Source organism: Eucalyptus grandis, chromosome 8, assembly GCF_016545825.1.
Source record: "Eucalyptus grandis isolate ANBG69807.140 chromosome 8, ASM1654582v1, whole genome shotgun sequence".
Taxonomy (NCBI): domain Eukaryota; kingdom Viridiplantae; phylum Streptophyta; class Magnoliopsida; order Myrtales; family Myrtaceae; genus Eucalyptus; species Eucalyptus grandis.
In genome coordinates, this window is record NC_052619.1 from 13861018 (window position 1) to 13875977 (window position 14960).

Sequence of the window (14960 nt, forward strand, 5' to 3'; positions counted from 1 at the left end):
CAAGTATAATCTCTCTGTGTTTCTCTCTGTCTCTCTCTACATGCATCTGCATGGGCACACATGTTTGTGTTTGATTGTATGTTAAATATGGCAGTTTGCTACCATAATAAAGGTAGATGCACTTTCCACAAAATCAATATCAGGGTTTTCCTTTCATATCGGTTTCTTGGCTTGCTTTTTATGTTGGACTATTAGGCTTCAATTTTCAAGTTCAAAGCTGAAAGGTTTTCAGGTAGTATAAAGATGTTGAATAGTTCGTTTTAGGGGATTTTTCCAAAAAGTCAGCAGAACCTCCCAGTCGCCCCTGCTTTGCAACATCCATTCCGTGAATGTTATTTTATGTAATGTTTGCCGGAACTGCTGGGTGAGGTATGAACCTGATCCCTAAACCAGTTTTTCATAAGCGGATTCAGCTATTGTAACTTTCTCTTTGTAATTCAGACGACTTAAATTTGCTAGTTGCAGGAGATCATTGGGTGGGCCTATGTGGAAACATGAGGCTCCTGCGAAGCAGTGAAGAGCTGAGTGAATCTTATGACTATAAGTGTTAGTTTATTATATGGCAAAACAGAGATGCATGGTCTTACGGGAGATTTTGGTTTTTAGAGATTCAGATTTCTTGGTCCAAATCTGATGGGCTGGAAGAAGCACCTTTTTGAAGGTTAGTAAAGAAAAATAATTACTTTCCTAGGTGACATTTACTTTGTAAGATTGGCGGCAGACAGGGCAGTTCGTTTTTAGTTCAATCTTTACTTGTAAGGCTATACCATAGAAATCATCCAAACAAAGGATTTGAGTGTAGTACTAAGTACTGTACATATGTATATATACATCAGAGAGAGAGAGAGGAATTACCTTGGGATGAATAAATATCGACCTAATAAGCGAGAGGATTCACAGTGTAATTGTTCTAGAACAAATCAAGGCTATTTGACACTCCTGCTTATGTATCTTGCATTTTTCTATTTTCATCCTTTCGGGGTGCCAGGTCTATGCGCACTTTAGCAGTGGTTCTGGCCGCTGGCCTTGTCTTCCGCTTGTTGTTTTCTTGTGGTTGTTTCATATCTTAACCAAACGGACACGTTCGAGGAAAATTCCATCCTCGTCGACCCAACAACACCCCATTCAGAATTCAGACCAACATTCTATCTGATTTTTCCAGGAAAACTTGCAACTCAGTGGGAAGAAAAAAAAGGGGGAAGCCAATGGAACGTAGTGCTTTGAAAAATGAAACAAGGGTATAGAACAAAGACCGGTACTATCAAATACTATCTATTCACCTAGAAATTTTGTTGTGAAAGTCGTCTTGTTCCTTGCCATTTCGATTCAGGTGTTTCGAGTTCGCTAGTTTTCTGATCCTTTGCATTATTGCATAACCCTTGCCTGCCAAACAGATCCATGAGGACAGGACCCAGAATTCACAGCCCTTCATCCAAAACTAAATAGTTCTTGCCAATTCAAAGAAGAAAAAAAGCACCATCACATTTCACAGAATACCCTTAAGCTCTTCGACCTCTGTTCTCTACACATACAACATGAATCCAGAAAAGTATGATTTAGCCGGACTTGGTATAATTTAGCCGAACTCCAATTTCTTCTCCAGAAAATGTTCATCCCTTTCCTCTCCTCATGTCGAGAAAACCGCCTCGACGAGAGCATGCTTCTTTTTTGGGTACCCGAGCCCGAACATGTGATTCAGATACACCTTTCCGTCCTTCACTGTGGCGGCGGTCGCCAACCTATGCGAAGGGCCCTTGAACCTCCCCACAACAGAAGCGCTCTGCCACCCGTCTAGAGTCTCTACCAATCTCCCTGAAGGATTTCCTGCAACCACGAGCTTGGTAGGAGACAGCAACTCCAGACCATCCCCGAACGTCAGCGGGCCTCCCACGACGTCGACCACCTTCACTTCCTCCCCTCCGTTCGTGACATCAATCTTGAAGAGCTTGCCGCTGAACGTGTGGATGACTAGGAGGTACCCGTCCGGGTGGTACACGATGCCATTCAGCCCGACAAGGTTTCTGTACCATTCCTTCGGGATGAACAGCGGGGATCGGATGATGGAGAGGAGCTCGCCGTCCGGCCCAACCTTCCAGATTTTGCTTGCTTTGGCATCGGTCACGTAGGCGTTGCCCTCGGCGTCCACTGCAACATCATCCGCAAAGGACTTCTCATCGCCTGCGCCGGTTAGGAAAGCATCTTCTTAGGAGGACGAGGGTAAACTTGCAAAGGACATAGAGCATCAGTGACAAAAGGATTCACAATGCATTTGATGGATATCCTGATCAATTCCATGAGACAAACAATGTGACATGCTCTCGAGTTCGCCTAAATATCACATGGGCCCTCCTATCGTAGCGTGTATCTTAACAAAGTTGACTCCTTAAAGAGGAAAATGTAGTTCCGAGAATATGAATGACTAGATCTGGAAAATGTATGATGGGAATGACATTACATATAGGAATGCCATCTTGAAAAATTGATCGAATCATGCAGGATCTACACGGCCGAATCATAGCAGAAGTGATCTAATTCAGACCATTATCGACTTCAGCTTGAGATCGAGCACTTGAATGGAGGAACCAACTACTAATGACAAGTGACCAAACCTTAACCTTCTTGTCTGTCCAAGACTTAAAATCTAATTCAAGACACGGAGGAAGGCCAAGTGACCATACATTTATATGATCACAATTTAGCAACTTATATGATACCACATGTGATGAACTGAATGGCCAAACAGCAAATTCCAAATAACCAAAAAAGCCAACAACAAGAAACGGATCGGGATGGATTTGAGTTCGGGTGGCGCATGAATCTGGCTACGGTCGTCAAAATCTCCAGATTTTCATGCTGCTAATGATTTGCAATTTTTTTTTTTTTTTAATGCCAGCAAGATTTTGGTGCTTCATGTGTTGTGTGGTGATGGGAAAGTTGCCCCATTATGGAGGGCAAATATCTAGGTATTGCATTTATTGATAACCGTTAGTGTGTTCTCATATATATTTGCAAGTCTTTAAGTAGTCAATATTTCCCCCCAACTTTGCCATTACAACCTAGCAAATCCTCTCCACACGTTTTGAAAGGGAAATATCAACCACCTTACCCAGACCCATTGATTTGACCCACAATGAATCAGCCACGAGGACAAGCTTGTCAAGAACTAAAATCCAAACGCAAAAAACTCAACTTCTATAGTGTTAATTCAGTGAAAGGACGGGACAATTGATTTGTATAGTTATTCCTATAAACATTATGATAAGGGTCTTGCCGTCAAAATGAAATTTTCAATATGAATCATACATATCCGTTCATTAGTAGGTACATGAATCTGTTATCGAATCCTCATTGGGTTGCCTCACATGAGATTGTCGGTGTCTATCATACAATCTAACTAGAGATTCATGACACAACTCAAGACGATATGATTTGTTTGTTGCCCTATCATCATTCTTTGCATTTAACCAACAGAAAAGATATTGCTTCGGACTAATTTCAGAGGATCCACCAACTACCTCCAGGATTTCACCTCAATCAGGTCACAGCATGATCAAAAACTTCGAATGACAACATTCTGTTTTTTCCATAATAGATTGTGTATATAAATAAATTATTTTTTTGGTAAGATCGAATTTTCAAGAAATTATCTACCGGTCTAAATCAATTTTTGCCGGGTCATATCAAAAAGTGGCACCGCACTACACATGTACGAACGTCCTGAGATAATTGAAATAAATGCCACAGAACCTACTTTTTGCAACAATCATTATAAACCGAAAGATAATTGAAATAAATGCCACAAAACCTACTTTTTTGCAACGATCATTATAAACCGAAAATTTATTTTCTAGAAGTTAGTGTCGAAAAAGTCTCAGTATCAAATATATATATTTTATATGGATATATACTCTGAATAAGAAAAATTCAAGATCTTGTAATGTAATCAGATAAAATAAAATAAATATATATTTCAAGATCGAGTCCCTTTGCCCAAAAAAGAATCAAATAAAAATTATTTTACACTATGTTTACACCCTAAAAAAAAATTCAATGAAACTTAGCTAATAATAATATCACGAAAATACTCAGCTTAAATAATGTAGGAATTGAATACGAGAGGATCCTTGAAATATTTTTTCTTAAAATTAAAAAGGCATATTATGCATCAAACCAAAACCTGCATATTTTTATTTTCGTGATAGGCAATTTTTCACATATTTTCTCCACTAATCACCTCTTTCCATGACACAGAAAAACAATCTCATGCGTATTTTTTCTCGGAGATAATGATATCAATTAAATCGATAGAGTTAAATGCGAGAAGCAATAACAAAAAGAAAAAAAAAAGGAGAAAAAGGAAAATGTCAATGTCAGCGTAGCAACGATACGATTCACTCAATAATTTCTCTCCCATTCTCTCTCTCTCTCTCCAACTTACTTGGGCCGCTGAGTTGCGTGAGGAACGTCCGCTTCCACGTTGACAAATCGTAGGCCGCCACGGCGGAGTACTTGTTCCCGATCACGTCGGCGACGGCGACGAGCAGCCGCCCCCTCCCCGCGTCGACGGCGAGCCCGAGGGAGGCGTTCCCGGCGAGGTCGGCGTCCTTGATCATCGTGGCCTCCTCGAGCACGGCGGCGGCGGGCGGCGGCGGCGAGCGGTGGTCGTCGTCGGGGACGGGGACCTGGCCGACGCCGCCCTCGAGGAAGGAGACGAGGAAGCGGCGGCCGGGGGCGTCCCACTTGGCGCACTCGCGGAGGAAGCCGGAGCCGTGGTAGTGGAAGACGTGGGTGGAGGGCGGGGAGAGCTCGAGGGCGATGAGGTAGGCGAAGGGGACGGCGGAGACGAGGAGGAAGGCGGCGATCAGCTTGGCGGAGCAGAGAGAGGCCGCCATGTTGGGGAGAGACAGAGCAGACCAGAGGAGAGAGAGAGAGAGAGAGTGGAGCTCTGAGTTTTTTGAGCTGGAGTGTCGTGCGTGAGGGGAAGTAACAGGTGGGGAGTTCGGAAAATCTGCTTGTTTCTTGTTTGACTTAAATTTTCAGTTAGTTTATTAGATAATAGCAATTGTAATTGTACTAATGATCATAATAACAACGACAATAATAATAAAAATAAGATGGGGCATGCTAGTTTTTCAAAGGGTGATGTTAGACACATTGAAATCAATAGCGTCGGAGAACACGAAGGAATGGATAAAAGATTCATTGTTGATGAGTGCTCTACGAGCAATTATTGTACTTATTGAACAGAAATAATTTCACTTTTACTTTTACCCAAAAAAAAAAATCCACTTTTACTGACATAATAATTAATGATATGTTTGAAGTTGCGAAATCCCCTCAATTGATTATAGTTGATTTGCCCGACACCCATCTTTCATATGTCAAATTGAGAGATTTGCTGTCGTGAATTGATCCAGCGCATGCAAGCGAAATTTGCAAGATAAAGATTTGCTTGCTCATGAATTGAAGTTACAAAGTGGCCAGTTCAGTTGAGCTATTCCTTAACCTAGGGAGGCGAGGGGGACAGCACTCTTTTTTTCTTCATTGGAAAAACCAAATTAACAAAAGTATTTGCCGTTGTAGTTTTGCTGGTGTTGCGTGGGTCGTTGGCGGGCGTGGATTCCAAGAGGGCGAGCTGTTTTATATTTTTTGTCCAATGGGCAGGTTGTTGGAGCTGGGGATCTTTTCTTGTCGGCTTTCTCTGCGTCTTTTCTGGTGTGCTCCCGTTGGGACTTTAGTAAGCTCCAGTTCAATTAATCTGCCTGGAAAAGTGGGTGGCCTTGCCCTCCTGAGTATATCCATTGTTGAACGCCTAATTCCCTCAGAGAAAATCTCAATTTTAAATTTAGTACTAATCCAATTCTGAATTTTTTTGTTAAAAAAACTTAACTTTAGGTCCTGTTCAAATTTGCTCCGAACTTTTTTTGTTCAATAAAGATTTCTAACTTTCACTTGAGTTCCAAATCTATCTTGAACTTTAATTTTAGTCCAAAATTTGTCCCCATTAGCCTTTTGTCCGAGAATCACTGTTCATCATCCCTAATTTCCCGACAATTTTGGAGATAATTTTCCATGTCACCCTTGAGACAAGAAAACATTCAACACAGAATTGAGATCGGACTTAAAGTTTGAGCTTTTTCTTTAAATTAATAAAAGCTTTGGGTAGAATTGAGATTAAATCTAAAACTTACAAATTTATTAAATAATTAGGCTCATTATTCAATGAGGCGGTTTAGTGCATGCATAAAACTTTTTTTCTTTTGGTCGAATCATAGATAAGACTTGAAAAGGGTCACTTTACATTCCTCATTCAAATGGAAAAATCAATTATTTCGAATTTACAAATGGCATAACCCGAAATCACAGGTGAATCAAGGACAAGATGCTAGAAATCGTCACCCGATCCGGTCAACTCTCAACTTTCAAGTCTGGCCAGTCAGATATGAGCAGCTCTGACTTCTGGTCGATCTTAGTAGCTGGCTTGATCTAAAATAAAACATATAACTATTACAAAAAAAATACCAAAATCCACCTTGCTTTATTTTCTATGCTCCACGCCTTAGCCTCGTCATATGCTCGTCAAAAAGAATTAAGGGCTCTTCGTTAGCATCGTGATGCTCATGAAGTGAAAATCAAGCTTGGTTCTCGTCTAGGACTAGGGAGACCTTTAATCATTCATCTCAAAAGGGGTTGTTTGAATTGGTAAAATGGACTGGAATTTTGTGCTTCGATAAGCAACCGATTCTCGGTTTTGATTCCAAGTTTCGCCTCTCAAATGCTTTGCCCATATGTAATAATGTAAATGCTTACTTAGAATAAATTTTTCTTTTTTTTTTCCTTTTCAAATAATCCTTGGCGCTGAGGTCCGGGAAACAACAGGCAAACTCCAGAAGTTGGTTGACTCCGTACCTCCGGCCTTCACGGGTAGAGTCGACCCAAACAAGCTGTACATGGTTGGTGCGATTCAATCATGGAAAGGCCAACACCCAACCATGTCGAACCTGCGAAATTCCAATTCAACAGTCAACATACATCAAAGGCAATAAAGCACCATGAAACACCTAAGTGGATTTTCAAAAGGCAATAATAGGGAAATTTCAACCTTTTCTTGCTCTGATTAAACATTCATAAATTCAAGATAGAAAAAGTCTGCCATGACTAAGGAAGATAGCATTTCGATCCGAAGTACTCGTACCATATATTAACCACCAACATATTTTCGATGGGTAAATCTGAATGATACATAAAATGCAGCCCCATAGCATACTCGCTAAACATGAATAGCAGCAATTTGGAGTGCTTGCAACCAGTGATCAGAAATGTAACCTTGCGTGCATGTAAATTAGTTAAACATAGTGATTTTGCAACAACTAAACCACATAGCACAACTCGGTAAACTTCGATAGCAAAAGTAAAGCAGAGCCGGAACAGAACCATCCTAAAGCAAGAGAAGAACAACCAATATCCATGTTTTCCATGACATATGTTTCACTGTGCAGCAGTACTTTCTATGAGTTCAACATCGAGCGTTTCCTTATTACCATGCATAATTACATGAGTGAGCGACAAATAAAACTCATTGGTCTCTTATGATAATTTGACTGAAAGATAAAGCCATGCAATCAGATCATGGTACTTTCAAATGCAATATAGAACTCTGCATTTTGGAAGTGCTGCTCCATTGCGAATTAAACAACATTTTCTACAGGATATCTGATGAAGGCGCACCCTTCATCGTTTTTCCACCAATTGACAACCCACAGTGAAATCAAATGAATCATGGAGGCCTCAGGAACCATTTAGAGAGAGCTGCCGATCAAAGTCTCTTCTTTGCGCATCTTCCATTCCTCTGCAGATTACTACAATTCAGAAGTAAATATGAGCTGTCCCATCCATGAGCTGCTAATTCACTTTGGGATGTTATTTCAGAAAATCGATATGACTGAATTTGTCTATACATGAAATGAAGCTCGGAAAGACACACACCATAGATATCAGAGTGAAACTATATGAAAATTCCAAAACTACTCAGTTCAAAACAAAGGGAAAATAAATTAAGGGGCCATTAACATATCTGTGACAAGTGGGGACAGAACACAGAAGAAATGGGGAATTCTAAATCAGTGCTTCTGCAATCATTTAGTATGCACAAACCCTTAGCAAAAGACAACAGACGTACTTCTAGCAAAGTTGGAGCACATAATACTAGAATTGATTAGTTAGGTATTATTCGTTCCTTTCACCATAACCTCAGTAAAAGTGGCAGTACTTCATACGTAATATACATGTAGAATGATGCTGGAATATTTCCATGGAAGCATGTAGTAAGTACCACAGTGCTGATCAGAATCAGCCAGCTCTAGGTTACCACCACCACTTGCAGCAACTACTTTGGCTCTGAACCCACTGCTCCTTTACTTTCATCATCTTTACAAGAATTGAGATCTGCAGTTACTTCAGAAGCATTTGACACACAGTACTTATGTAACCACCTATCAGTTTCCCATAGGACATGCATGACGCTCTCACGAGCAGCATAGCCATGGCTCTCAAATGGAAGAACTACAAGGCGACAAAGAGCACCATGACCCTTTAAAGCATTGAAAAAACGTTCCGACTGCAACAAACACAAATGCAAATCAAAGTGGCGAGCAGGTTAGTGATTTTGCAATTATAATCAGAAAAACTGATCAGTGCTGAAATGAACCAGTTATGGAGAGTATAAGAGGGTAAGAAAATACAATGACACCACCCAAGAGTATTGTATATAAAATCTGCACCCTTTTCCTTAAATAAACCTGAAACTAGACCTGGAAACATATACACACGCATGCATATGTATTAGTAGCCTCCCACACACACACACACATACCTGCATGGGTAGTGTTCCTGAGTTATCGTCTTCTTCTCCATGGATAAGCAAGATTGGTTTCTTTATTTTATGAGCTGACATGAAAGCACTCATCTCCACATATGTATCAGTAGCCTCCCACAAAGTTCTCTCCTCATTCTATACAACAAAGAGGCACAGTGCCAATTGTCAGGGCTCAAACATAAGTAAGAAAAAGCAACTTCAGAAGACACAAGGTCAAGTCAGACAAGAAATACTTTGAGAATCCAACCACTGGCCTACCTGAAAACCAAAAGGTGTGAGTGTCCTGTTGTAAGCTCCAGACCGAGCTACCCCGCAACAGAATAACTGAGGGGCATGTGCAAGGAGGTTTGCAGTCATAAATGCTCCATATGAGTGCCCACTAATAGCAATTTTGTTGGGATGAGCAACCTTAATCAGCAAATGATATAAATGGAACCTGTTAAAAATAATCTCATCTACAAGAGTTGTGTAAATTGAAAAGAGAAAAGGAACTTACTCCGCGACGGATTACTTCCTCCACAGCGGCCTCTGCACTTGCAACTAATTGCTCCACATACCTAACCAAGGAATTGAGCCAAAGCATATATAAACATGAAAAATCTAAAGCTATTAATAGCACAGCTTTTTTGGTCAAGTCTAGGAGCTTATTTGGGGTGGCTCCGGCTTTGTGGCTATGGCTTTTGACTTTTAGTTTTAGCATGCGGCTTCTATTGGCTAGAGTGTTTGGAAGTTCGTCCTAAACCCTTTTGGAACTTATGCTCAACTAATGTCAAATGTACAGATAAAACTATACTAAAACCAACCATTTCACATTTAAAAGCGCGATGTTCACAATTTGCATATTCATTTTCAGTAAAAAGCAAAGGCGTGAGCCAAAGAGATACAGGGTAGCAACCTATTCATACACAATTTCCCAAGGTTGACTTTTTTACTAGATTTTAACAACAAAACATACACTACATGAAAATTAGAACCACGAGTATAAGGAGTGAGGGACCTTAACAGGCTATGCAGAAAAGTACCATGAGTAAACATTTGCCATGAAGGAGACAATAGACTAGTGAGGAGAAGCATCCACTAGAAGAATTTAAGAGTTATGCATCCATAGACCAATAACTTAATTTTGAGAAATCAGATTTAGAGCTAAGAACTCTGCAACCATCTAATTTTAGCCAAACATCTCTAATACTGTCTCAAATGACATAAAATTTTTCCTAGAATGGCTTTTGTCAGCTTATCGCACAGAGGAAACTCTCGAACATGAAGATTAACTTTATGCTAACAGAAAAAGATTGCTTTACCTGTCATTTGCCTCTTCTTCACCCTCACCAATGATCGGAATTGTCGGTCCTAACAAGATAGCAAACCTAGAAGAGATAAAACCTATAAGAATTATTCACCAGTCCCTAAATTTGCATATATCAATCAACATAGGTGCCAGGAAACTGAAAAAGGAATGCGAAAAGAAGGAAAATGACAATGGAAATCCATGCCTTCTAGCCAGCCAAAGAAGAGGTGATGTCGAAAACATCCCAGCAAATTCATTAGGAGAACCACGGACTTGTCCAGCAGCATCTTTGCTTTTAAATTCTCCAGGATATGCCCAGACCACACAGGGAAGAGGACCCTCTTTTGATAGATCATAGTTCGGTGGCAGATAAAGTGTTGCTGTAAGTTGAACCCCATCCTTCCTCTGGTATCGTACCATCTCTTTCTGGAGGGAGGCCAACTGAGGATAGGGATGAGGGAAGTTTGTAATTTGACAAGCTTTCTTATCTGGCCAGCTCATAACATGGTACTGTCTATTCTCAGTTTTTGACTCTTTCGAAGTTAAGATCTTCAGTTGATCAAGACTAATGTCCCCGTCATTTTCATTGGACAATAAAGCAACAACAGTCTCGAAATACTTTTCTTTGTCACTCTGCCATATTCGTTCCTTGCTGCCCGTGTTTCTGAACGAACATGAGTTAGAAAACAATGCCAACGGTTGAGATCTTAAGAGAAAAACCTTGCTGGAGAATGAGGACTATGCACTTACAGAAACTTACATGTCAAACAAATCAAGGAAGGGGATGTTCCCTTCTGGTGTTGCACCACTCCCATTCAATAGGACATAAGTGCCTTCACCATTTTCCTTCTTCACTTTTGCAATGACACGTGTCCCAGCTGGCGTTCTTTGAAGCATTGGAGAACCAGGATCTGAGTATACATCTTCAGATGACCTATCAAATAGTATGCGAGGATATGTCTCCTTGGATTCTGGAGAAATAACCCAGGTTCTCGTTCTCCGTGTCTTGTACCAAGATTCATAAACCAGAGCCAATGAATCATCACACCATGAAACTCCTCTGAACAGAAATAATAAGAAACTCCACATTACAATCTTTGCAACATAAGGCATGAGTAGCCACAAGTCTTTTACATTGATTGGCAAATCAACTAGCCATCATTCATGAATTAATCACGTTGAACTAACTAGATAAAATACAAGTGAAACAAAAGTAGGGAAGAGGCATGCCAAATCTCCTGAACTGACAGGAAGAAGTTGTTGCTAATAATAGTACTTCAATCTCAGGGAAAAACAATTCATACCCATATCGAAGATCCACTTTGTGTAAGATTTCTGGTTGTTCACCTTCAAGTGGTTCAGCTGGTTGTGTGTAAATTATATCCCGCGGAGAAACTTCGACTTTGGCATCACCCCCGTCTTGTGTCTCCACCCTATATGCCTTAAATCAATTAAAAAGAAGCTACATGCACATAAACTAGTAATAATGCATCACCTAATTCCGTCAAAAGTCACAGTATATGACATTGTCATTATGATAAACCGATAGAATATTCAAAAGGAGAATTTAGAAAATTATGCAGAAATTTCACTAATCAACTTGACACATCTTATCCAAATATATCTGTAAGTGCTCCTTAAGTGAAAGAATGTGGGAAGTTCTTGGCCCCGAAATGAACCATGGACATTTAAGAAAGAAAAGCATTGACCAAGAACTATCCTAATATGTCGCTGTTTGTTATTTATTTGTCTACCCTTCTTTGCAGAACTACCAATCATCAGAAGCGTATGCATGAGAAGCAGACTTCCTGAAATAAATGCTGCAAAGAAGGCATGTACTATCGTACCCAACATGCAGGAACTTGGCAGTCTCATCACTCATTTTCACCACCCCCATGCAAGCGCTAATAGTGAATGCCTAATGCAATTTTATGTGCCCGTAAATTTCTTCACGAAATAGAATGAAAATGAAACCCCAAAAGTAGGGTGTTAATTCTTTTATCATCAAACTGACATAAAAGCAAGCAGAGAAGGAACAAAAATGAAGCACCAAACAGTTTCAGACAATTACCAGTATAGGCTAGAAGGTTTATCAGCTCTCCAATGGACTGAGCGCATCCCTTTGCGCACACTATTGAATGCAATTGGGATGTCCTCTGCAAGGGCCAAATCACAAAGTTCTCTGACAAGTTGTCCGTCTGCAGTCCATACATCTACTTTCTTGGGAAATCTTTCATAAGGTACAACGAAAGAGTATGGCCTATGAATTGAGCTTATTAAAAGGTACTTCCCATCTGGAGAGGGATCAATTGAGGTATATACAGCCGGTGGACCAATTTCCTTTGCTTTTCCATCCAACGTAACCAAAAGAAGTTGAGACCTGGCATAGTAATCAAACAAATCTTTGTCATATTCATCCTTTAGCAGGTCTTGAAATGTTTCAACCTGAATGACATTCTTCTGCTCATTTGACTGGACTTTAGGACCTCCAGGAACCAAAGGTTTTTTTGGCGGATCTCCACGGCCCAAGGGTATTGTGCAAACTACTAGTGTGGAGTTATCTATCCAGACAAATTTGTCAAAAACTGCATTTAGGCATATGTCAGGTGACTTGAACAATGGTCTGGCTTTCCCTGTTTCCACATCAGCAACCCAAAGCTGAAGCTTACTACTGCTATTGTCTTCCTCATCAAGTCGAATGCAGAAGGACAAATGTCTACCATCATTTGACCAGGTGACAAAGTTGATCTTTGCGCCATCAGGAAACCCATGTACTTCTTTTTCTGGCCCTAAGTTATCATCGGGCGATAACTGATGGATCCCCATACCAGTATAATATGATATCCGACTCCTGGTGCTGCACTTAACATCGATACGGATGCCAGCCAGCTTCTCTTCTGGTCTTGCAAGCTCAGCTAAAGGTGGTAAAGCTCTCCGTTTTAAAAACAGAATTTTATCTCCTTGTGGGGAGAGTGACAATACGGGACATGGCGGAGCATCAACTATATCTCTAATTTCTGGCGGAGGAAGACAATATGTGCCACCCAGTGCCGAACCTGCAATAGGTAATTCATAATGAGTATTCTGCTACTGGGAATTGTACAGCAACAATAACCCAAAAAATTAAATCCAAGATCATTCAATCGCATGATAGAAAAATTTATGTATTCAGAATGTTAAAAACAATAGGCCTAAAATGCAAATAATTAATTTCAAGGGGAAACTTCAGTCTGCCAATGGAAGATCAGAGGGTTGCCACTCTACGACAGAGAGTAATATTTCTAAGTAGTTCTTATTGATGAAGGCAAACAAACAAGCTTAACATATTGCCAGGCAACACTTTCTCAATTGAAGTGACCTACTGATAATGTAATATTTTACTGTAAAGGGGAAGAAATAAAGCTCTCCAAATGGATTGGTACTACATAGTGGATTGGTACTCAAATAGAGTTTGCTCTTGCCACTTCGATGTCTAGGCAACCGCCTTTCTCTTGTAAGCTTAAAATCAACTCAATGAGTTAAGAAAAATCCAATCTTTGGCTATTGTCCTCAAGCCTAGACTCTAGAACCGAAACAAAGGAAAATGCTCTTCTTGATCTTTTCTCAACAGACTAGACTTAAGCCCTACTACAAGGTTTTGATGTAGAATTGAACACAGTCAACTGCCGACATCCTTCAGACCTCACTTCCTCTAAACCAAAAGGCACGGAATGGAATTAGCTTTCCATTCGAAACAGACAATTGCCGAACGCCTCTACTCTCTTCCCACCTCGGCTAATTCCCCTCCCGCACGGATCGCAATTTCAACTCCCGAAACCTCCGCCGTCAACAGCTATCAGACCATAGTCCACACGCAATTCGCTCTCATCGGACGCACCGACCCACTCGAACGTAGTAAAACAAAGCAAACGGACGAGAATTCAGTTCCGGACAACGTCGGTCTACCTTCGTCCTCGTAATAGCCGAGACCGGCACCGCTCACGGCAGCATCAGAAGCGGAGCCGCCGCCGTTCTCGGCGGCCACAGCGGAGCTGGCGGGCGAGGAGGTCATGATCGTCCCGGACGGCGCGGCCGGAGGAGTCGTCAGGCGGCCAGGCGCACGGAGCGACGAGAACCTGCGGAGTCTCGAGGAGGGAGGAGGAGAGAGAGGATGGAGGTGATGAAAGCGGCAGGGTTTGAGGGCGCATGATCATTTCGGTGGATCGATGGCCTGCTTAAATAGACCGTGTCCGTCGTCTTCTTCGTTGCGGAAGAAGGGAGTTTCAGCATGGATTCGCTTAGGTTCTACGTGGGCTAGAAAGCGCACTGGCAGGAAAGGGCCTGTTTGATTAGTTTTTATTTTTTTATTTTTTTGTTGATCCTGGAATCAGCCAGCCTGCAGCTGGTGGCATAAATCAGGGGAAGTATTAATGCGGAGGCCCATTTCCCACGACACTCCACTTTAGTCGCGCAATGAGGATGTGGAGTTTCGAACCCCTCTCCTCCTGGATGCGTTTGATAAAACATTTGTTCCCGAAAACAAATTTGAAACAAAAATAAGAAGTTGAAAAAACTTGTTATTTGTTTTCGAACAATTTTGAAAAACAATTTTCACTCTTCTCTTTCTTTTCCTTTTATTTTCTTTTTCTTCTTTTTCCTTTTTCCGGTCACCGGCCTTGGCCATGGTCAGCATTGGTGACCGGCCAGAAGAGGGCCGGCGACCTCACTAGAGTGTCGCCGATCCCCAAAGACTCCAAGCCATGGCAAGGCTCGACCTCGCTTTGGCTAGGCGAGCGAGGTCGAGCTCGCCCAACCCAG

General features: G+C 41.2%; 1 protein-coding gene and 1 pseudogene across 2 annotated transcripts; both read right to left on the reverse strand.

The window, feature by feature from the left end:
* Positions 1–1348: 1348 nt before the first annotated feature.
* LOC104456683 lies at positions 1349–5032 on the reverse strand. The gene is made up of 2 exons (XM_010071536.3): positions 4439–5032; positions 1349–2178 (listed from the first exon to the last, which is right to left on the reverse strand). Exons 1-2 carry the CDS (start codon positions 4890–4892, stop codon positions 1628–1630), a joined length of 1005 nt encoding a protein of 334 aa, XP_010069838.1. The 5' UTR covers positions 4893–5032; the 3' UTR covers positions 1349–1627.
* A 2348-nt stretch (positions 5033–7380) lies between these two features.
* Positions 7381–14397, reverse strand: LOC104456685 (annotated as a pseudogene). The gene is made up of 11 exons (XR_005545784.1): positions 14109–14397; positions 12235–13219; positions 11468–11596; positions 10924–11223; positions 10369–10827; positions 10177–10242; positions 9372–9432; positions 9134–9283; positions 8873–9010; positions 8333–8617; positions 7381–7849 (listed from the first exon to the last, which is right to left on the reverse strand). The product of XR_005545784.1 is annotated as a probable glutamyl endopeptidase, chloroplastic (transcript).
* Positions 14398–14960: the final 563 nt, after the last annotated feature.

What these genes read in the sequence shown, in the direction of transcription:
- LOC104456683 (XM_010071536.3), bottom strand. Translation starts at nt 4,892, where the DNA reads ATGGCGGCCTCTCTCTGCTCCGCCAAGCTGATCGCCGCCTTCCTCCTC. An exon ending in CACGCAACTCAGCGGCCCAA is followed by an intron (nt 2,179 to 4,438) that starts GTAAGTTGGAGA and finishes TAACCGGCGCAG; the next exon opens with GCGATGAGAAGTCCTTTGCG.